This window comes from Haliotis cracherodii, unplaced genomic scaffold, assembly GCF_022045235.1.
Source record: "Haliotis cracherodii isolate W230 unplaced genomic scaffold, xgHalCrac1.p SCAF_29, whole genome shotgun sequence".
In the NCBI taxonomy this organism is placed as follows: domain Eukaryota; kingdom Metazoa; phylum Mollusca; class Gastropoda; order Lepetellida; family Haliotidae; genus Haliotis; species Haliotis cracherodii.
Genome location: NW_027266285.1, coordinates 2647028 through 2671888, shown reverse-complemented (window position 1 = coordinate 2671888; position 24861 = coordinate 2647028). Strand labels below are relative to the sequence as shown.

Sequence of the window (24861 nt, the reverse complement as noted above, 5' to 3'; positions counted from 1 at the left end):
ACAAGTCATTACAGCGTAATAAAACAATTCCACTACAATGTACAAGAAAACTAGAAATGACTTTCATACTGAGAAAGAGATTGATGGGCCATTTTGTCATTATGTACAGGTTTTAGTTCCTGCTGTATACATCTACCTTGGATCTGCTTTACAAATAGTGATATGTTGAATGAAAGTGAAGAAGAGCTCCATTATACCAGATAATCAAATACATATGAGATCACAGTTCAGTGCGTGAGCAAGGATATACACGTGTAGTGTAATAATACCACAGGAGTTTGAACATCTGCTTAAAAAATATAATACTTTGGAACACCCGAACACCCACAGAGAGACAGAGAGAGAATGGGAGAGAGAGAATGGGAGAGAGAGGGGCCGGCTTAGAAAGAAAGTCAGGCTTAGAAGAACATATTATACTAATGGTGTGTCATTTAATATGAACGGGTTATTGTTAACACATAGCATCCACTGTAAGAACAGTTAGCTGTTCAGGTGTCGAAAGCCATTATGCCTCTTTAAAATTTATTCAGGAAAAATAGTTGTGTGTCTTTTTTCACAATTTTGAAGGCAAAATTATGCCTATACTTTTGTGTGGTTCTGATATATGGGGTGCTAAGTATTACGCTGCAATTGCAAAAGTTCACACTTCATATTTCAAATATTTTCTCGGCGTTGGTAAGTTTGTCTCAAACAAGGCAATCCTTGATGAAACAGCCCGTAGTAATATTTTTGTAGCCAGCCAATTAAGGGTGATTAAGTTACTTAGAATAATGCCTGACAGATACCCATATCAGTGTTACAAAATGTTAAAGGTACTTGATGATAATAATTGGGCTCCAGATGTGAGAAATCTAGTATTTGTCAGTGTTTTTTCATATGTATGGATGTCCCAAGATGTGGGAGATCTACAGTTATTTTTTACTTCTTTGAAGCAAAGACTGAAGGATATATTTTTGTCAACAGTGGCACCAAAGTATTTCTGAATCGCTTTATCTTAGCAATTACAGCAAAGTAAAATCATTGTTACAAAATGAAAGATATCTAACTTGTTTAAATGATAAAAGTTTAATAAGGGCTTATTGTAAACTTAGAATTTCATTCCACAATTTTAATGTAAATGTATGTCGCAGGTCCAAAGACGTTAATTTTGTATGAATCATAGATAGTCTAACTTAACCGCAATCTGATTGGTTTTAAAAGTTGGATTTTGTCACGAATGGGACCGACGTGGGGTCCCAAGAGAGTCCAGGGCAATTAGTACACACGATCTCGAGTGTTGAAAGCATACACAGAGTTAGTCAATCCTTGACAAATAGGACGAATGTAAATTTTTAAATAATTTTTTTCAGTTTCAATATAATACTATTAAAACCAACGTAATTTCTCAAGAAGTCTAGTCTAGTCTAGAAGTATTTGTTCTGATGTTATAATAACCAGGAAACCCGCGGCATATTGGCGATACTTTGGCTTTGTTAGAAACCCGATAGAGATTCAGCGCCTATAGACCAGATGGTTGTCAGCGGCAAGACGGGGGTCTAAAAGAGAGTGTCAGCCCCATGTGTTCCTCTCTGGGGCGAGGAGCCTCGTGACCGGGCAGCATATCGAGTTTCATCCGGCCACTCATCACCTGGTGCGGCTGGAATCTGTAACGTCATTTCCGCTTCCGGCTCCACTGTTCGTTGTCGGCTCTGCCGAACAATTCGACGGATAGAAGATTCGCCATCAAATGAAGGAGGCGACGCATCCTTCTTTTCAGCTGCAAGTGCCCGCATAGCAAATGTTTTCAGCTTTGGCTTTGGGCTGCTTGTTACAGGATCTTGGCTGCTTGACGATGTTGGCCTATTTGGACTGGCTTCGCTAAGACTGACCCGATTTGAAGCATTTCCATCTGCTGGATGTAAAGCAGATCGTCTCGTGACCTGTGAAGCGAGTGGTTGAGGTGTCAGCCCTTGCTCTTGTCTCTTCTGTCTAAGCCGTGCTTTCACAATATCAGCAAAGGACGTCGGTTGCTTACTATGAAGTTGTTTGTCAACGTTCAGTTTTTTCACAATAGCCTGCCATTTCTGTCCCTTATCGATGACCTTATCTCTAAAGGCTTCATTCGATTGGGCCATTTTGACAATAGTAAACAGAGATTTACGTTCAAAGCCTTTAAATCTTTTACCAGCTTCCTTCTCAGCTTCCTCTTTGGAATCATGCTGTGGCTCTTCCTTAATTTCTGTAACCAGTTTCTTGAAGTTTTTCATAAATGCTCTGTTCAGTGTATGATGGGCTCGAATTCCCTTTCTGCGTTCTCTCATCTGCCCCCACAACTCCCTTCCTCTGCCTTTCTTCCCAGAACCCTCCTCATCCTCATCTGAGTAATCAGGGGGCAGTTCGTCGGCACTGACTGTGGATAATGTGTCATCATCCCTGATCACCTGCATATCCCGGACAAGGTTGATGGTCTCCTCAATCGTGGGCTTCCTGTCACTTTCCTTGGATACATCCAGCTTGCCCCTGAACAAATCAATCTTAGTTATAGCAGCGATGTGTAAGAACGTAGAATATCTGTGGAACATCATTGCAATGAACTGTATAGTAAGCATGACCCCGAACACGAGAGTGAATGCAACTGATATTGGCTGTATTTCCTCGGGTATTACGTTATCATCATTACAAGGTATTGATATCTTCAGCTGTGGAGTGTACTCGGCCACTGTCTCCAGGGCAAACAGAAGGATTATGAAAAGGGCGTTGATGAGAAGAAAGGCGAGACACACGGTGTTTCTCAATTCCAAAAGGTCTCCTTTCATTTTCTTCTCATTCTTTTCATCTTTGTCCAGCGGAAATAGGTACTTCCCGATGAGTTCATTCCAAAAGCGTATCTCTTCATCATTCACCAGCTCCTTAGGTCCTGCTAAAATATCTTCATCCTCCATCCAGCAGGGGTTTCTCAGCTCATCTCTCACCATCTTCTTTTCCTCATCGAATACTGGATTGACTGAAGAATAAAACGTAAATAATAAGTAATCTTCAACAATATTCAGTCTTTATGTTACGGCTGTCTTTGTACCTGTCACCACTGTTCGAAATAGCAGCCTGCCCGCTAGCCAAATGCCAGTGACTTTTAAATTGGGCTAGTAACATCTCCGTAAAGCTGGCCTGACTGTCTAGTTGAAAATTATAGCCAATACTCATTTATTTCTAGTATTTTCTACGAATCATCTGGTCAGGTAAGGTGTTATTTAATGTCAAAGCCTGTTGTCATTTCGTAGTTCATCGGAAACACATGTGAAGTAATAAATTGGGTTTTTATGATGATGATCATGACTGATGTGCACGTACATGCGTCATTCACATGTGAGGGACTAAGAACCACCACACACGTCGCACAAAGGTATAGTACCAAGCAACTTTTCAGCTTCGCCGTTGATTAGTATAATAATTCCAAGACTATGTTAATACATATTGCAAACGTCGGCCTCCATAAAGTAGGGCTAGTAATATATGATGAGGTCTTGCAACTTTTTTTTTTACAAGCTCTCCTGACCATTCAACTTTGGAAACTAATTTATACACTGCATGTCATAAAAAATAATCAATAACGTGTTTAACTGCTTGAAACACAGCAGCTGTGTACAGCAAGGTTCTAAGCCCTCAAAACGATTCCTGGTTATTACAGATAAGAATGCTCCATTACCTTTGTCCACAGCTCCTTCAAACTGACCAACAATGCCAGAGAACGGTGTAGCTTCTGGAGCACGAGTATTGAAGGAATCGAGAGAATCAACACCACTTCGAGTCATTTCAGTCATGCGCTCGTCGAGGTCATCCAAACGCTGCAGGATGGCTTTGAACTTGAGGTCTTCATTTTTCACCCCTGGGTTAGAAGGACAGCAGACACATCTGAACAAGTTACCGAAGGAAAATCCGTAATCAGATTCCCCTGGAGTCCCCTCGCCAATCTTTCCAAGCCACTGTTGAACCAAATTCTTTTTATTTGTACTGGGTTGTTGTTGCCTCTGTTGCTGCTGTTGTTGCTGAGGAGGTGGAGCAGCAGTTTTTACCTCCCGAGTTCCCCAAGATACGTTCTGAAGATTCCCGAGAGAGAATATCATCATCAGCACTGACATTGATGGTATTGAGAGGAAGTACAGGCCCCCGTGTATGATGCACCAGAACTCCTGGGGGTGCAAGAAGGCGGACGTGACATAGATCCCCGCGACTCCAGTCAAGAAGATTGTAGACACAGAGCAGAATCCACTTCGTGCAACCTGCTGTAGAATACCCACCAAAACCACCATCATCAGGAGACTGTAGACAATCGACACCAGGGAGGCAAACGACAACTGGAACCAATAATAGCCCATTTCAAATACACGAGATACGGTTGTACATTTAGAACTAAAACCGAGGAGGAGTGTTTTATCCTTAACATCAAATTCCAATCAGGTAATCTACAGTTCATTTTATACATGATAATAACCTGTAAGTATTACATGAGTACTGTCTCACAAAATATATGATATGTTGATTATAATCAGTGTGGGTTTTACGCCGGTTATAACAGCTACGTCAAGACGTGCATTTTGGCAGGAATGAGGTGCTTGTCGCATACGTATTCGGTATGATGAAATCCACAAGCACACGTATTCAAGCCAAGAACCATAGTCAGTGCAAATGAATGCTTCTAACCAATGAACATGGGATTCTGGCACGCCCAACTCAGCGAATTGTGCTGTGTCAGTAAAAGAGTTCGAGGGGCCAAAGAAAGTATACCGAGGTTTTTGTTTGATCATGTATAACTAACCAGTCCTCAATCCTGCAACAATATGTAGAATGTATTCTGTGGCTGGGTAATTGGTTTAAAGGTCATGCAAACGTGGGTAAGACATGAATTTGCCTGCCACATGACCCACACCTTGTTTAAAATGAAAACTTTGTGCCCAGAAAAGCACTATAAAACTAAAACTATGTTGACCAAGCGCCAGTACAGTTCAATTCTTTTTATATCGATAACTTCAGATCTTTTCAATTGTAAATCAAACGTATGATAAAATCAACTGAGAGGTATAGTTTCTTTTGCTCTTCAGTGGATGTAGATGGGAAGGATGTAGGTTTTACCTGTACGTCGGTGCTTGTTTTGAAACATAGAAGCACAAAAATGACGATTGGTATCAAGTTGATGATAAGGGAGCCATAGAGAGGAATAGTTCTGCAATAAACAAGTTCAGTAAAGGAGATATCTGATTTAGCATGATATGCAAAGTGTAGATTGAATTATGAAAATATTTAACAGTCATTGATAGAATACACTTTATTGTAGAGTTACCGAAACACCTATTTGTGACAGCCGCTGAATGACGGGACGCCGACCATGCAGACTAAACAATGTGATGAATGGCTGTGTAGTGGGTCCCATGTTCGTACATCACATGGATTTGACATGGGTACACTGTGTCAGGCTTATTGTTAGTTTCTCGGCAGTTGTATGCTAGAATGGGGTATTCGCAGGACGTCGAACTGTTCACCAAAATTATTCGCACGATGTTCCAGTGCGGTATTCTTTGATGCTAGATCGACTTAACTGTTGTTGCTTGAAACTCGGGGGCCTCTTGTGAGCTATAATTATTGAGCTCATGTCCGTCTCGGTGTGTATTGACATTTAAATTAACTCAGAAGTCTCGCCCGTGAAGGACCAGCTAAATATATACACCTTGTTTGAGTGTGTATTTGTATATGGATATTGTAATAACATATGATCAAAATAAACTGTGATGTACATCAATGCATACGCATATGTAATAACACATTTTGTTAACACTGATTATTTACTCTTTGCTATGGACACGACTGTCCTCTTAATCCGGATTGAGCCTGCTTCACTGATTTTGAGAAAAATTCGCACGACGTCCCAGCAGGGGATAAGGGGAAAATCAGTTGGTCTCCGTCCTTCGAATGAACCCCTGGCATTTTGCTAAGCGGCAAAACAAAACAACCTCGCTCACTAGCTCAATAGAACAAATTACGTACGGGTAGGCAGTGGATAATGCCCCCACGATGAGCATGAAGATGGTCCCTGGAGTGATGACTGAGAAGGAAAAGAGGAACATCTGGTACAGCATGAACATGATGGAGATGTCCTCGTTGTTCTTGGATGTTCTCTTCCAGTCCATCACCAGGTCCAGAATGTTGGCCATGGTGGAAGGTGTCCAGCGGCGCCGCTGATTGAAGAACTCGAAGAAGCCTTCCGGAGCAAACGTGTAGGAGTCGGACGCAGCACAGTACTCCACTCTGTAGCCTTTCTGCAGCAGGAGGGTGCACAGCCAGCGGTCCTCTCCTGTATGGAGGAGAAATTGATACAGGACGATGGACAATGCTGATTGAAGGATTCATATCAAATGGAACTTTTGAACAATATCAATAATGCAAATAATTCCTTGGTCATACTGAACATAGTGACAAAAACTTGACCATACTGAACATAGTGACAAAAACTTGACCATACTGAACATAGTGACAGTACCTTGACCATACTGAACATAGTGACAGTACCTTGATCATACTGAACATAGTGACATTACCTTGATCATACTTTACATAGTGACATTACCTTGACCATACTGAACATAGTGACAGTACCTTGATCATACTGAACATAGTGACAGTACCTTGGTCATACTGAACATAGTGACAGAACCTTGATCATACTTAACATAGTGACAGTACCTTGGTCATACTGAACATAGTGACAGTACCTTGATCATACTTAACATAGTGACAGTACCTTGATCATACTGAACATAGTGACAGTACCTTGATCATACTGAACATAGTGACAGAACCTTGACCATACTGAACATAGTGACAGAACCATGGCCATACTGAACATAGTGACAGAACCTTGACCATACTGAACATAGTGACAGTACCTTGACCATACTGACCATAGTGACAGAACCTTGATCATACTTAACATAGTGACAGTACCTTGATCATACTGAACATAGTGACAGAACCTTGATCATACTGAACATAGTGACAGAACCTTGGTCATACTGAACATAGTGACAGTACCTTGGTCATACTGAACATAGTGACAGAACCTTGATCATACTTAACATAGTGACATTACCTTGGTCATACTGAACATAGTGACAGTACCTTGATCATACTGAACATAGTGACAGAACCTTGATCATACTGAACATAGTGACAGTACCTTGGTCATACTGAACATAGTGACAGAACCTTGGTCATACTGAACATAGTGACAGAACCTTGGTCATACTGAACATAGTGACAGTACCTTGGTCATACTGAACATAGTGACAGAACCTTGATCATACTGAACATAGTGACAGTACCTTGATCATACTGAACATAGTGACAGAACCATGACCATACTGAACATAGTGACAGAACCTTGACCATACTGAACATAGTGACAGAACCTTGGTCATACTGAACATAGTGACAGTACTTTGGTCATACTGAACATAGTGACAGAACCATGACCATACTGAACATAGTGACAGTAACTTGGTCATACTGAACATAGTGACAGTACCTTGGTCATACTGAACATAGTGACAGAACCTTGACCATACTTAACATAGTGACAGTACCTTGCTCATACTGAACATAGTGACACAAACTTGACCATACTGAACATAGTGACAGAACCTTGACCATACTGAACATAGTGACAGAACCTTGACCATACTGAACATAGTGACAGTACCTTGATCATACTGAACATAGTGACAGAACCTTGATCATACTTTACATAGTGACAGTACCTTGGTCATACTGAACATAGTGACAAAAACTTGACCATACTGAACATAGTGACAGAACCATGGTCATACTGAACATTGTGACATAACCTTGATCATACTTTACATAGTGACAGAACCTTGATCATACTGAACATAGTGACAGAACCTTGACCATACTGAACATAGTGACATTACCTTGGTCATACTGAACATAGTGACAGTACCTTGGTCATACTGAACATAGTGACAGTACCTTGGTCATACTGAACATAGTGACAGAACCTTGGTCATACTGAGCATAGTGACAGTACCTTGGTCATACTGAACATAGTGACAGTACCTTGATCATACTTTACATAGTGACAATACAGTGACAGTACCTTGGTCATACTGAACATAGTGACAGAACCTTGACCATACTTAACATAGTGACAGTACCTTGACCATACTGAACATAGTGACATTACCTTGGTCATACTGAACATAGTGACAGTACCTTGGTCATACTGAACATAGTGAAAGTACCTTGGTCATACTGAACATAGTGACAGTACCTTGGTCATACTGAACATAGTGACAGTACCTTGATCATACTTTACATAGTGACAATACAGTGACAGTACCTTGGTCATACTGAACATAGTGACAAAAACTTGACCATACTGAACATAGTGACAGAACCATATTCATACTGAACATAGTGACAGAACCTTGATCAAACTTTACATAGTGACAGTACCTTGGTCATACTGAACACAGTGACAATAACTTGACCATACGGAACATAGTGACAGAACCTTGATCATACTTAACATAGTGACATTACCGTGGTCATACTGAACATAGTGACAGTACCTTGATCATACTGAACATAGTGACAGAACCATGACCATACTGAACATAGTGACATTACCTTGGTCATACTGAACATAGTGACAGTACCTTGGTCATACTTAGCATAGTGACATTACCTTGACCATACTGAACATAGTGACAGAACCTTGGTCATACTGAACATAGTGATAGTACCTTGGTCATACTGAACATAGTGACAGAACCGTGACCATACTGAACATAGTGACAGTACCTTGGTCATACTGAACATAGTGACAGTACCTTGGTCATACTGAACATAGTGACAGAACCTTGACCATACTTAACATAGTGACAGTACCTTGACCATACTGAACATAGTGACATTACCTTGGTCATACTGAACATAGTGACAGTACCTTGGTCATACTGAACATAGTGACAGTACCTTGGTCATACTGAACATAGTGACAGAACCTTGGTCATACTGAACATAGTGACAGTACCTTGGTCATACTGAACATAGTGACAGTACCTTGATCATACTTTACATAGTGACAATACAGTGACAGTACCTTGGTCATACTGAACATAGTGACAGTACCTTGGTCATACTGAACATAGTGACAGTACCTTGACCATACTGAACATAGTGACAATAACTTGACCATACTTAACATAGTGACAGTACCTTGGTCATACTGAACATAGTGACAAAAACTTGACCATACTGAACATAGTGACAGAACCTTGATCATACTGAACATAGTGACAGAACCTTGACCATACTGAACATAGTGACAGTACCTTGATCATACTGAACATAGTGACGGAACCTTGATCATACTTTACATAGTGACAGAACCTTGGTCATACTGAACATAGTGACAAAAACTTGACCATACTGAACATAGTGACAGAACCATGGTCATACTGAACATAGTGACAGAACCTTGATCATACTTTACATAGTGACAGAACCTTGATCATACTGAACATAGTGACAGAACCTTGACCATACTGAACATAGTGACATTACCTTGGTCATACTGATCATAGTGACAGTACCTTGGTCATACTTAACATAGTGACATTACCTTGACCATACTGAACATAGTGACAGAACCTTGGTCATACTGGACATAGTGACAGTACCTTGGTCATACTGAACATAGTGACAGAACCATGACCATACTGAACATAGTGACAGTACCTTGGTCATACTGAACATAGTGAAAGTACCTTGGTCATACTGAACATAGTGACAGAACCTTGACCATACTTAACATAGTGACAGTACCTTGACCATACTGAACATAGTGACAGAACCTTGGTCATACTGAACATAGTGACAGTACCTTGGTCATACTGAACATAGTGACAGTACCTTGGTCATACTGAACATAGTGACAGTACCTTGGTCATACTGAACATAGTGACAGTACCTTGGTCATACTGAACATAGTGACAGTACCTTGATCATACTGAACATAGTGCCGGGGTTCAGTGGGCGGAGTTGTATATCTCCTCATAATGTTGTCATCCATGAGAGCAGATCCCCGGAATAAACTGAAGCATCCAGGGCTGCACAAGACGCACCCCAACATGTGTTCGGTTGACTTTTGAAGCCAGTGACTGACGGCATACTCAAACTTCTGGTACCACACCATTGGGCCTGAATAAAGTGAGCAGTTTGTATTAGGCAAGCCCTCCTCACGCGTGTGACCTTATGCAGGACAAACCTGTAGCTAGTTCTGCCAAACCTAACACCTAAACAGAGAGCATGCAAAAGGTAGAAGGATGACATTGATACGTGTTATGCTGGGTGATCACACCACTAGGGAACGATAACACAATCAGCCAAATCGAATAGTTTTGTAACCATGCGTTCTCTTACGACAAGACAAATGTACTAAGGATCAATTCTGAACCCGGATCAGCACGTGGTTTTTTTAACGAAGCAATCTTAGTATGATGCAAGATACCGTTATGGTGCATGGGTTAGTGTTACATATTCAGAGAAACCTCATTTTTTTCAAGTCGGCACCCTGGCAAATCGTCCGGATTAACCAATGTCCAGTTTAACCAATGTTTTAAAGAAGTAATTTCTCTCTCTGTAACAACTAGTATGCATTGTATATAGCCGTCCGGATGCCGAGCACTAGTCCGGGAGCCAGGGTTTCCGAATCCACAAGGGTTCACTTTTTACAGTATTTAGCTTTGTAACGGGGGTAACATTGCTTGTACCGTTGCCGATGGGGTGTATCCTGCCACAGGCAGCCCCCAGGTTGATGCTCCTTTTCATCCTGTCCACCAGGACTTGCAGCGCGTCTGGCTGGAAGTCTACATCCCCATCCAAGGCCAACAGGAATGTGTTCTCGGCGCGGATCTTCTTACGTTTCAGAGGGATGTGCTCCGCCAGCAGCTGGTAGCCCAGGAAGTAGTACATGTACATCACCTTCAAAGAAACAACAAGTATGTGTTCATCACTTTCAAAGAAAGAATAAATTCATGTACATCACATTCACAGTAACAATAACTACGTGTACGTCACCTTCACGGCAACACGTACATGTATATGTAGATCACCGTCAAAGAAACAACAAGTACGTGTAGATCACATTCACAGAAACAACAAGTACATGTACATCACCTGCAAAGAAACAACAAGTACATGTACATCACCTGCAAAGAAACAACAAGTACATGTACATCACCTGTAAAGAAACAACAAGTACATGTACATCACCTTCACAGAAACAACAAGTACATGTACATCACCGTCAAAGAAACAACAAGTACATGTACATCACCTGCAAAGAAACAACAAGTACATGTACATCACCGTCAAAGAAACAACAAGTACATGTACATCACCTTCACAGAAACAACAAGTACATGTACATCACCTGCAAAGAAACAACAAGTACATGTACATCACCTGCAAAGAAACAACAAGTACATGTACATCACCTGCAAAGAAACAACAAGTACATGTACATCACCGTCAAAGAAACAACAAGTACATGTACATCACCGTCAAAGAAACAACAAGTACTTGTACATCACCGTCAAAGAAACAACAAGTACATGTACATCACCTTCACAGAAACAACAAGTACATGTACATCACCTGCAAAGAAACAACAAGTACATGTACATCACCTGCAAAGAAACAACAAGTACATGTACATCACCTTCACAGAAACAACAAGTACATGTACATCACCTTCACAGAAACAACAAGTACATGTACATCACCTGCATAGAAACAACAAGTACATGTACATCACCGTCAAAGAAACAACAAGTACATGTACATCACCTTCACAGAAACAACAAGTACATGTACATGACCTTCACAGAAACAACAAGTACATGTACATCACCTTCACAGAAACAACAAGTACATGTACATCACCTTCACAGAAACAACAGGTAACAGAAGGTTTTATTGTCAGTATTGCATTACTTCAGCTGAGCGCAACGCTATGAACATCTCAACATATCCCCATACCTGACTCCATCTCTTCCTGTGCCTAATCTTTACTTTATCCTTGAGGTGGGCGGTGATCGTGTTTCCGCCGGGGAGCTTCCACACCAGGCGACCCCCGTAAGGGGTGGGGATACGGGTGGGGGCCGGAATCTGCATCACGGTGTTGTGCACGGCACTGGAAGAGAGATCACAAGTTATTATACACATATCTAACCACAGGCATTGACTATTGGTGACTATAATGTGTACACTAAAATGAAACCAATTGTTGTTATTGAGTTTGGATGTACACCGCGTTTATCAAATTCCAGCGATTTCACGACGGGGGACATATTATATTGATTAAGGGAATCGAACCCGTATCTTTGACGTGACAGGCGAACACTTTACCATCGGGCTTCCCTACCATCGTACAATATGTATATCAACAACATAAAAGGCTGCAACAGATACGCTAACTAATGGATTATTAAAAGGCTACATCTTGTAAAGACTTACATAAGGACAAGAAGTTATACACCCTAAAGGATTATTGCTGTTCCAAACGAAAGTACTGTGAAATCACAAACACTATCGTTTATGTTGTCACTCTGCTTCTCTCGAAATAGTTTAACTGTAACGATCTCCGACTCACTGTGACGAATCTATGCATACCTGGCAGCAATGTTGATAACTCGGACAAGCTGTTTCACGAAGTCGTTAGCCTGATACTCGTACTCATCATGGAGGTGCGGGCCGAATGCGTCGTCAAAGAAGATATGAGCTGAAAATGACCATAAAATGGGGAAAAAAGACATCTTTAAGTCCACCCCGCTGGAATATATATTCCAAACGTATATCCGTTATGTGTATCTAGCAATGAGAATTATGATTCATCATTTTAATAACATGTTTTACCTTCAAATTCATAGTAATCAGGATCTTCAATTTCAAAGTACACTTGGGCAGTACGGCGCGCACTTTGGTCCGTGTCCAATCTGGAAGATGCAATATTACTACTACTTATAATAATTATGATTTGTTTGTTTGTTTGTTGTTTAACGCCGCATTCAGCAATATGGCGGTTTGGAAATAATCGAGTCTGGACGACAATCTGGTGATTGACACCATGAACATAGATCTACGCAATTGGGATGCGATGACAAGCATTGGTCACTATAATTATTAAAGAAATACACTCTTCAAAAAGAGAAACGCATTGTTAGAAATAAGGATATTTATTAAGCGGATGTAAAAGTATCTACACAGAATATGCGTGAACACAATCAAATGAAATTAGACACAGCGATCGACAAAAGCATTGTCGTCATTGTCAGCATTAATTCAGTTCAGTCATTGCACATGCGTAGCCACAAGGGGGCGTCATGGTCAGTACCTGGTCACACCACCTCTTGCAGCCGTCACTGCTCGACGCCTCCTTGGCACAGATTGCATAAGTCGTCGGATTTTTTCGTGGGGAATTCTTCGCCATTCCTCCTGTAAGGCGTTGGCGAGTTGTGCCAGTGTGGGGGGACGCTGGTGACGTTGACGGACGCGTCGATCAAGTTCATCCCACAAATGTTCAATCAGGTTGAGATCAGGCGATTTGGACGGCCATAGAAGGACATTGATGTTCTCATTAACAAGGAAATTAACTGCTGCACGTGCTGTGTGTGGCCGAGCGTTGTCATGGTGGAACAGCTCCCTCTGGCGGTCCAAAGTTTGGAGGAGGCGAGGACGCAGAATGTGGTCTATGTATCGGTTTGCTGTAAGATTGCCCTGGACAACCACTAACTGTGATCTACCCGTGTAGGATATGGCTCCCCACACCATGACACTCCCTCCACCAAATCGATCCACCTATCGAACGCAGTTCGGCGCAAAACGTTCACGTCGACGTCGGTATACACGTTGTCTTCCATCCCGTCGTTGAAGAGGAAAACGTGACTCATCGCTGAACCAAACGCGTCGCCAGTTCCTGAGATCCCATGCTTGTACTCTGTTGCACCACCGGACACGTCGTTGACGATGTAGACGTCGCAAGACAGGTCCAACTTTTGGTCGTCTCGCTCGAATTCCCACTTCCCTCAGACGATTTCTGATGGTTTGGTCAGAAATTTTTCGATCTCCGTTCACGTCAGAAAATTCGTAATGAACTGACGAATTTTGTACGGTCTTTTATAGTCAGTGTTTCTACTCTTGTTCCAACACTTTGCACGTGCATTGTGCTGAAAACCTTTTCTGAAAGCAATTTCCGTGCATCCTTTGCATTTTTACTGATAAACGTTTACAAAAAAACATTTTGAGATGTGTTTGCGCGCAATGCACAACAAACATGACATGATTAACGGGAATCAAACATAAGAATTGTCTTTATGACGATTGCTGGGGAAAAAATCTTATTGGAATTCTCAAAACACCTATGCGTTTGTTTTTTTTGAAGAGTGTACATATATATTATTTGTGAACAAATGATGAGGTGTCTTTTATTGAACAGGTAAAAATACACATGTAATTAGTATTCATTGTCCGCTCTACCTGAATATTGATTTGAGAACTTGAACCATTTCATTCTCCGTCTCATGCCACATTGTTGCACAGATATATATCATTGGTGTGGTGTCAGTGCGAATTCTTTTCTTTGCCTTATTTGCATCAAACAGTGCTTCCTCCTCTTCTTCTGGCTGCTCTTCTCCCCTGGACGCTTTCTCATGAGAGAAGATCCAGCCACCTTTTAGCTGAAGAAATAGCAGAAGAGCAGATGTTTCGTAAACTTACCATTCTGGAGACTAAGGGTTAAGTTACCCCTGACGTTTTTGCTATTGTGGTAACAAACATCAGTTTGAGCGAATTCCTATTAATCCAGACTGCTTCATACATGAGGTTTCACTGTATACCCAAGTGCCCCTGAGCATTACACATCAGTGCCTTACACCTGAAGATAACTGAATAACCTACCACATGTTCCTGAAGGTCCTCATCGTCCTTGCGTCTATTGAGCAAGATGGACTCCTCCAACAGAACTCCACAGAACAGGGGCTTCAGGAACAGTCTGGAACATGGACATCGTGAAGATCAGAACTGATTGTCTCCTCGTGAAGAGTTCCATTGGGCTTACCTGTATGGGCGTACAGCAGTTTACCTGTCGCTTTCTAAATAATTAAAAGCGATTACACACTACTTCATAAGTAATTGTTATCATGCAGGAAAATGGCCAGCAAACGCATCCGAGAAAGTCATACATATTGATAAACCATGACAACCTTGGTTACATGGTATCTCGAGTGAGTTATGTTAAAGGCTACTTTGAACAAAATTTCAGTTACACAATTTTTTGGCGCAATAGATAAATGGACAATCAGTGCCTCGTATGAAGTGTGTCAATTTATATAAATGACAAGAAAAATATATAAAAGTACTTCTCTGTGCTAGCCATCCTGGGGCAGCGGGGTGTGAAGATGTGTCCGGCGATGTAGATCAGGGAGATGAAGGAAGCCATTCCGACTGGGAGCCAGTACGTTTCAGTGTACTGTAGCAGGAAGTCAAAGAGATCGTGGTTCTTCACACCCGGTATCCATGGAACATTGCAACCTAAAAAGCTTGTGATCTCATCATTGAACATGTAGGTGCTGATGAGGATGCCACTAGTAACTGGTACTGACAGAAGCAGGGGAATCGCAAAGCACCATACTTGAGCCAGAATCTTGCAGGCCGACTTGCCGATCTTGTAACACAGGATACTCGACACAATGTTGACAGTAGCCACCATGAAGGGTAGGTATGGGTGGCAGCTTGGCACTGTGACAGTTGGTGCCCCGTCCTGAGCAGAGTCAGCAATGGTGATGTCCTGGAACACCGAGCAATTTCTTGCTGTTGGCTCCAGAACAAAGAACGCCCTGACACACTTGTTACTACCCCAGGAGAAAATCACAGCAGGAAGGGCGATTGTCAAGACTATTTTCCATAGTGAGGTAAGAAAGTAAATTTTGGATCCTCTCTTCCTGATAGATCTTTTTAGCCTTGCCAAGCAGTTGCCTTTAGAGTCAGTGGAACCTCCCTTTTTCTTTTTGTGGACATAGTTATCCCACCACGAGATGGATACAAGTACAAGTGAGACTGGGATGAGGATTGCCAGCAATAGGGAATCTTTGACTGTGTAGGCCAGGTACGACCACGCCACTACTACAGCACACTGCAACGTGACCATGAAGATGTCGAAGATGGTCCGTATACATATCCTAACTTTCCCATCCTCCTTGTATTTGACCACCTCGCTGCTTTCGTCGTTGTTGAGATCGGTTGCCTCAAAGATCTTCAGCAGGCCCGGAATGATGGCCACGTTGAGCATCAGCAAGCCCGCCATGAGTGGCTCGAAGCTTGGTATGACGTAGAAGACCAGGATGACGAGGCCGACAGTGTGTAGCGTCTCGATCAAGAAGGCCTGGAAGACAATATAGATGGGTGAGTCGTATGTTCGGAAAGGATAACTGCAAATAAAGGAACCCTGCTCTACAAAGCCACTTTAGTTTTAGATATAGTAAGTCGAGAGGGGGTGATGATACTTGATTTAAATTAACATCCTGCCAACATATTGACGAATGCTTAATTATGGTTGATCAAAGCGCAAATATATTGGGCGTTGGGGTACCCAAGTGGAAGAAAACGTTCACTCGTCACGCCGAAGACCCGGATTGGATTCTCCACAAGGGTAAAGGTTCTGCTGTCCCCCAGCCTGATATTGCTGTGATATTGCTGTGCTATTGCTGAAAGCGGCGTAAAACCATACTCACACGCATCACATTAAGACAAGAAGTATCGAATCTACTGTGAGACTATCTCAAATGTCATAGGTTTATCGCTTAATTCTACCTTGAATAATTTATTCTGATTGGTCAATCAAAGGTTTCAAATCAGAATAACCACCTCTGATTTCATTAAAAATAACTTTTCTTATCCATTGTTGGCTGGCATTTCAAAATAATTATATGTAAAAATTATGTACAACTCAACCTACGATGCGTCACTCAATATCATAGAGTTCGCGTTTAATTGTGTCACTATTCGATGTGGAGCTATTTTACATAATGTTTTTAGATTTCTTAATCTGAGGGTTCAATGTTATGTAGTCTTCGAAATAGGGGAATATGGGAACGTGTACTGGAATGGATGCGTTTGTAGTCAGTACAGTAACATTGAACACAACTAAAAAGGTAAAGCATGTAATTCATATGCAGGCTGGGTTGGGTGTAACGCCACTTTAGGCATAATTACAGCTGCATCACAGCACGGCAGCTACATATGGGAGTACATTTTAACGTGGCGCAAGCAGACCACGGAATTTGGATATGTAACAAGGATCCTAATTGGGTTGATTCGAGGATTCAAACCCACGACCAGCGATTGTTGTCACAACTATTGGCCGTAAATCTTTGTAGCGATTTGCTTCTTTCCCCACCGAGCTTCACAATCAATGCCTACAAACTAAATGTGACAATATCCTGACCCAAGAGGAGAATTCATGATATTACTTACCACTAAAAGTGGAACACATTTCAAAGGCCTGGTTGTTTTGAAAATTACTTTCCAAACACTTGATAAAGCTGTGAAGAAATATGGCGCACAGATGATGAGGATGAGAGACCAGATCCACTTGGCATCCATGTGGTGGGCGACGGTCTTCATGTCAACACGTGTAGTTGTGCCATTGCGAACATAGTTCAAGTAAAACCTCTCTGTCGGATTGATGTAAAATGTTAAAAAGAGGAAAGATAATTTGGACATTGTTGCTGAGCCCAAACATAACAGAAAGAAGGCACTGCATAACAGGACTCGTAGAAATTTATAGGACAAGTTCCATTTCTGTGTCTCCGAAAAACTGACACTTTCGTTTGATGTTTCCTTGAAAATGTCCCACTTTGTTTTCCGTGTTGCCCTTTTTGGAAATAAAAAAGTTACATACAGTCCTCACATGGTAAATGCTCAAACGTATATATATAATACAGTAATAATTAAATAATTCGAGTAAGATTGAAAACAGTTATAATAGGCTAGCGCTTTAAACTCGTACCACGTACGAGTCTCATCAGGCCATTACTGAATAACGGACGTGAAGTAGTAACATAGAGGTTATCACGCGAGTGTGTTTTGGGATGGTAAATATCCCGCATTAGGAATAAACATTGTATTTAGCGAGCCTTGGCGAGCTAAATACATAGTGTTTATTCCTAATACAGGAGATAACCTCTTTATCATATAATGTCATTCTTTAATTCTGTCCTTCAATATCGCTTTCCCTCTCTCATAAACATTACCGAAACATTGCGGTGACAATGGACAAATATCTTAAGCTTTAACATTTAACTTAGGCGCGTATTTATGAATGAAATGTTGCTCTTTTTGAAACAATGTAGGTTCATGATCAAAATTTAACCTATATAGCGGGAAAGCTGAACAGTTGCTGCTTCCACATGTATCTAAATGTTCACTGAGTGGAATCGTGCGGTTGTGTGGCTGCTTTATTTGTGCACGGTGAAGATTCATTCTTCTTTTTAATGTAAGTTCTGTCTTTCCGATATACTTTTCATTGCATCCACTACAAACAATCAAGTAAACAACATTTCTACTATCACAAGTCATATTTTGTTTTACAGTAAATTTAGTGTCCTTTGTAATTTGGACTGAACAACTTTCCATTATATTGCTGCAAGTTAGGCAACGTTTGTCACCGCCCTTGGAAACCTGTTGAGTGATGACAACAGAATCAAATTTAGAACTTGTCAAAACTTTCTAAGATTTTTGGGTTGTCTTGATAATTTTGTATTTGCTCAATATCTTCTCCATTTTTATACTTTGATTCAAAAGAGGCAGGTATCGTTGAAACTTGGATAATGTTTTTTTCATGATTAGGGTTGAAGGTAGATACTAGAGTTAAATTATTCCCCATATTGTTTTCTTCAGACTTTTCTCTCAGTTTTAGTTGCTTGATACTTAGCGCCTTCTGTATGCTATCTTCAATTAGCTTTGCGGGATAATTTTGATGCAGTTGGAAACTCTTAAGTTCAGCAAGGCGGGTAGTTTTAACATCATTCCCGGAAACAATGGTACTAATACGTCTTGCGAGACAGTAAGGGATGTTACGTTTTGTATGATACGACAAATATTGGTGCGTATCAGTATCTTTATAAAAGAGTTATAGTTGAAAGCGCTAGCCAGTTAAAACTGTGATCAATCTTACTCCACTTATTTAATTATTACTATATTGTGCCTGAGAGTTAGAACTTTACCGTGCTTTATATAAATTTGAATTTTCTCGTTCTTTCAATTATATGTTTATTTTCTCGAAATTCCGATTTTTTCGTTACTTCGGTCATATTTTCGTAATTTCAATTATTTCCCCGTTATATCAAGTTTATTTCACAAACTCGAAATTTAGATTTTTTACTCGTTGCTTAAATTATTTACTCGTTATTTCAATTATTTTCTCGTTATTTCAAGATTTAAACTTGGAATAACGAGAAAAACTCAAAGACACGTGAAAATAATAAGTAACGAGAAAGAACTCGATAATTGAGATAACGAGAAATTTCGATTAAAATAAACAAATTGATACTACCAAAGTGGCACCATTAGGCTTTCGTAGTAACCAACCTGTTTCTTGGGTTTAAGAAATCACTAAAAGATATATCTGATTTCTACTGATGTTGTTTTCTTGGAACTCAGTCGGTGACCCACACACTCGCCCGCTTGCCCATCCGTCCACCCAACTACACACTCATCCAGTCAACTCACTCAATGATTCACTCACTTTCGCCCCAAACACTGACTGACTCCCTCACACACTAGCAAGCGGAGTTACATACCTTGTAGATGGTTCACCTGTCGTCTCGGGTTCGCAAATGACCACGTTGTGGACAGTCTGTCGTTGGTCGGGGCTCTCTGCGTCACTCTCGTCAGAGCCATCATAGTCAGGGTTTTCATGAAAGGGGTCGTTCTCGGGAGAGTCTCTTCCAAAACCAGCGTTGGCATAGCTCCCGTCCCATGCTGCCCCTCCCGAACGGCCATAGTCGTCCCTAGGGGGCTGGGTTATTGGTGTGCGCAGAAAGCCAGTGCGGACTGGTCGCTCCTGGGGACAGAATGCAGGATCTATGAAGATCATTATCGGTGAAAATTTGATATTCGAACCCACGCAACGAATGCCCTCTCCATGGACCACGTGACTCCAAATCAGCAAGGCCATAGTGTGTTATAGACTGAGCAAATTTCCTTTAACTGATATCATATTGTAAAATCTGTAACCCATTGGACGCCTCCGTGGTCTAGCAGAAGAGCGTCCGCCCGGAGAGCGAAAGGTTGGGTTTCGATCTCCGGCCGCCTCAATTCCAATAGACGTTAAAAGATGGTACTTGTTGTTACCCTGCCTGGCGCTCGACATTAAGGAGCTAAAACAAGGACTGGTCCGGAAAAGTACAAGAAGACACACACACACACACACACACACACACACACACACACACACACACACACACACACACACACACACACACACACACACACACACACACACCAGTGAGGCGCTAGAAGGTTAACGGACACATTGCGATATAATCCTTCCGGGTACCCATTCATTGCTTGTTGAACAGAGGCACATTTCGAACAAAGTAATTTGCCAAAGGAGAACCCACATGTGCTACATGTGCTTCAGTGTGGGGCGACCGCCTCCATGGTCTAATGGTAGAGCGTCCTCCCGGAGAGCAGAAGGTCCGGGGTTCGATACCCTACAGCATCATACCAAAAGACGTTAAAAGATGGTACTTGTACCCTGTCTGGCGCTCGACATTAAGGGGCTAAAACAAGGCCTGGTCGCCTCGGAGTCAGTATACTGTGTCTCAGTGGGGTATTCATGTTAAACTGGGGCATGGTATCTGAGTGAGCTAGCACTATGAATCGGCATCAGTCCGGACTAGTACAAGCAGCCACACACATACACGTGCATGCACGTCGCTTTATAAGTTGTAATAATCTTGGACGCGACGTTAACCCCATTTCACCTCACCTTCAGTGTGGGACAGGACCGAAGCCCTAGAAACTATCAGGAGTCAAGGTGCTGAACGCGGTCACCCGTCCAACTACTCCCCGAGACCGATGCTGCTTCCCCTGATTTGTCCCCTGTGTCCCCACAAAAGAGCTTGATTTCATGGAAATCCGTGTTGGTATGTGTAACAAGGTTGAAGTTCGTGGACACTTACCAAGAACACTATTTTATAACAAATGAATGTTTAGTCGTCTTTGATACATTGAGGTTCATGATAGAATGAGAACTATATGGATGTAGCAACAGTTTGTGTATTTACTGTCGTGGCAAGTCACACAAAGAGATGACACATGAAGTACATTTGTATTGTTTCACTGGTGCGTGAATGGAAATTGTTATTTTTGCGAAGAACAAGTCGGGGCGATTCAAAACATGAAACTACTCCCGTATACAGACTATGGGCATATCCCCTGGACGTTTCCGTATACAAACTAGGGGCATATCGCCTGGACGTTTCCGTATACAAACAAGGGGCATATCCCCTGGACCTTTCCGTATACAAACTAGGGGCATATCGCCTGGACGTTTCCGTATACAAACTAGGGGCATATCCCCTAGGCCTTTCCGTATACAAACTAGGGGCATATCGCCTGGACGTTTCCGTATACAAACTAGGGGCATATCCCCTAGGCCTTTCCGTATACAAACTAGGGGCATATCGCCTGGACGTTTCCGTATACAAACTAGGGGCATATCCCCTGGACCTTTCCGTATACAAACTAGGGACGTATCCCCTGCACGATTCCGTATACAAACTAGGGGCATATCACCTGGATGATCATGTATACAAACTAGGGGCATACCCCCTGGATGACCATGTATACAAACTAGAGGCATACCCCCTTGACGATCATGTACACAAACTAGGGGCATATCCCCTGGACGATCATGAAAACAAACTAGGGGCATATCCCCTGGACGATCATGTATACAAACTAAGGGCATATCCCCTGGATGATCATGTATACAAACTAGGGGCATATCCCCTGAACGATTATGTATACAAACTAGAGGCATACCCCCTGGACGATCATGTATACAAACTAGAGGCATATCCCCTGAACGATTATGTATACAAACTAGGGGCATATCCCCTGAACGATTATGTATACAAACTAGGGGCATATCCCCTGAACGATTATGTATACAAACTAGGGATGATCATGTGTACAAACTAGGGGCATATCCCCTTGACGATCATGTATACAAACTAGGGGCATACCCCCTTGACGATCATGTATACAAACTAGGGGCATATCCCCTGAACGATCATGTATACAAACTAGGGATGATCATGTGTACAAACTAGGGACATATCCCCTTGACGATCATGTATACAAACTAGGGGCATATCCCCTGGATTATTCTGTATACAAACTAGGGACATACTCCCTGGACGATCATGTATACAAAATAGGGTCATATCCCCTGAACGATCATGTATACAAACTAGGGGGCATATCCCCTGAACGATCATGTATACAAACTAGGGGAATATCCCCTGAACGATCATCACTTCCTGATGAGCAGGACTTCCTGGTACTAGTAATACTGACATTTCGGAATAGGGCTAACCCCCAGTGCACGTACTTACTGATTAGATAAGGAACACAAAGGAAGTAGCACTGGTGTTTTATCACGTGCGCATGTCAAATAGATAAGTTTCTGCTCAATTTGAACTAAACTTCTTGATGGAATACTGTTTAAACTTAGATTATTTATGCAGGCCTCTATACCAGTTAGCTTTGGATCCATAGTACCAGAATCATTTTCCCGAGGCAAGGGAGTTGACTGATTTTAACTCCCTTGCCTCTGGAAGATGTACCGGAATTGCTTTTTTGAAACTCATTATGATATAAGATAAGAAACCTTGAGGAGTGGTCGCTCATTTTGAGTCAGCTGATAGTTATTCACAATCCTACCGACAGAGTTTTGACATTCCGTAATGCACTCGGGGTCGGTTATGGGTAAAACGTTAATTAAAAAAAAGGTTTTATATTTGATTCATTGTATTAATCTTGTTAGCTTATTATTATCAGAAACGGAATTCAGTATCCCCAATACTTATTTGTGTGAAGCAACTATCAACGTCTTCTTAATGATAGTTAGGTAATACTACACAGAAATAAGATGCACAAAACACCACCAAACAACTTTCTTGGCTTGTTTCAATCCATGGATATTGTTTCATAGACGCTTTAAACCGATCGTTCCAAGCGTTCAAGTTACGATGATGGCGTGTCAGCTGGAGTTGGCTCAAAGACCGAGTGATGCAGGTCTTGGACGCTAACCACTTGGTGAAACCTATGGGCACGGGTATGGTGCTGATAAATAAGTGACCAATGGATAGAACGCATGACAATAAGATAGTGTCACAAGAGAAGCAACTCTGCACGTCGAGCTGACCACTAGGCCAACTGTGCTCCCAAACTTACCTTCGCAGACTTGACAAGCATTCATCTTGGAACCATATTTGGATATGTCCCTTTTAACACAACTTAGTTTTGTCAAAATGCATCAAAATAAATATTATAATGAACGTTGAGGAAGCTATAAGACCATTGTCCACCTAAAACTGACCGATTTTGCTGGATTTTGAACAATTACATGTATATCATTTTATCAAACACATACATTTTTACCTTAACTCTTTAGAAATCTAACGAATTGGGGCTGATCTTATTATCATTACTCTGTGGTATTAGAAGAGCCATGATCATGCGACGTTTGAACTTTTAACATTGACCCATAAATGCCATGCACACCGAGTACGACATGTATGTTAAATTGCAACCGGTTACAACCGGTTAATCATGGTTACAAGGCGTTTTATACATGAATAATAAATGTACACCAACAAATGCTATATAACATATCCATTTGTAGATGACATGAGCATATGTGTGTATTGACGGTAATTAATAGTACTTTTCATTTATATACTATTCACATAGTAGTAAAAACATTATATTCATTTTGAACACAATGTTTGTCACAAAACTATTCCCACTTGTTGTTCTGTTGGCTCTTACAAAAGCGCCCCGTTCAACTCATGTACACCATTCTACTCCTACTTATATTTGTTCATCTGTAAAATCACTTGACTTAATAACCATTGCATGACAAAATTAAGCATTTCGAATTCAAGCGAATGAACAGATTCCATGCCAACCAATCTCCACAGTAATACTTCTTATCGCATAACAAATATATTAGTCCTACTAAACATACTCCCTCATAAGTCAAAACTTTCAAAAATGATGTTTTGCTTGCATCAGCTTACCTCCGTCAAATAAGGAGAACCAAGTGACATCCTCCCTGGCTCTATGTTACAATAACTGTCCCAGGATAACTGTCTCAGGTTAACACGTCTGATTTACCATTGAATACTATAAGAATGCTGGAAAGTAATAAACGGACGTGGTAAGATAAATAGTCCTTCACGTCTCGGCTGGGTCGGTAGGCAGGTCTGGTCTGATTAGTGGTACTTATGTCCGTTAGTCTTATCAAACAGGAAGAACATTGCTTTTTTCAGATTAGGCGTATTCAAGACGCATGAATCGGGGAAAAGTTAAGGTGAACTATCATGTGATCATGATGCCAGTGAATGAAAGTGACATATTGAAATATGTATACTTAATAACTCCGGATGCACAGGTAATCATCAGTATATTTTATAACACATCACATGTTTTACTTGTCTCGAACATGGTGCAGCA

The 24861-nt window shown here is 41.4% G+C and overlaps 1 protein-coding gene across 1 annotated transcript; it reads right to left on the bottom strand.

Annotated features, from left to right (window-relative positions):
• LOC139473497 (chitin synthase chs-2-like) lies at positions 1-24472 on the bottom strand. The gene is made up of 15 exons (XM_071256117.1): positions 24426-24472; positions 19911-20173; positions 17584-17983; positions 15471-16492; positions 15010-15103; positions 14590-14789; positions 12970-13049; positions 12727-12835; positions 12094-12247; positions 10824-11034; positions 10051-10251; positions 6016-6322; positions 5107-5197; positions 3683-4331; positions 1-2983 (listed from the first exon to the last, which is right to left on the bottom strand). Exons 1-15 carry the CDS (start codon positions 24453-24455, stop codon positions 1536-1538), a joined length of 5259 nt encoding a protein of 1752 aa, XP_071112218.1. The 5' UTR covers positions 24456-24472; the 3' UTR covers positions 1-1535.
• Between the last annotated feature and the right edge of the window lie 389 nt (positions 24473-24861).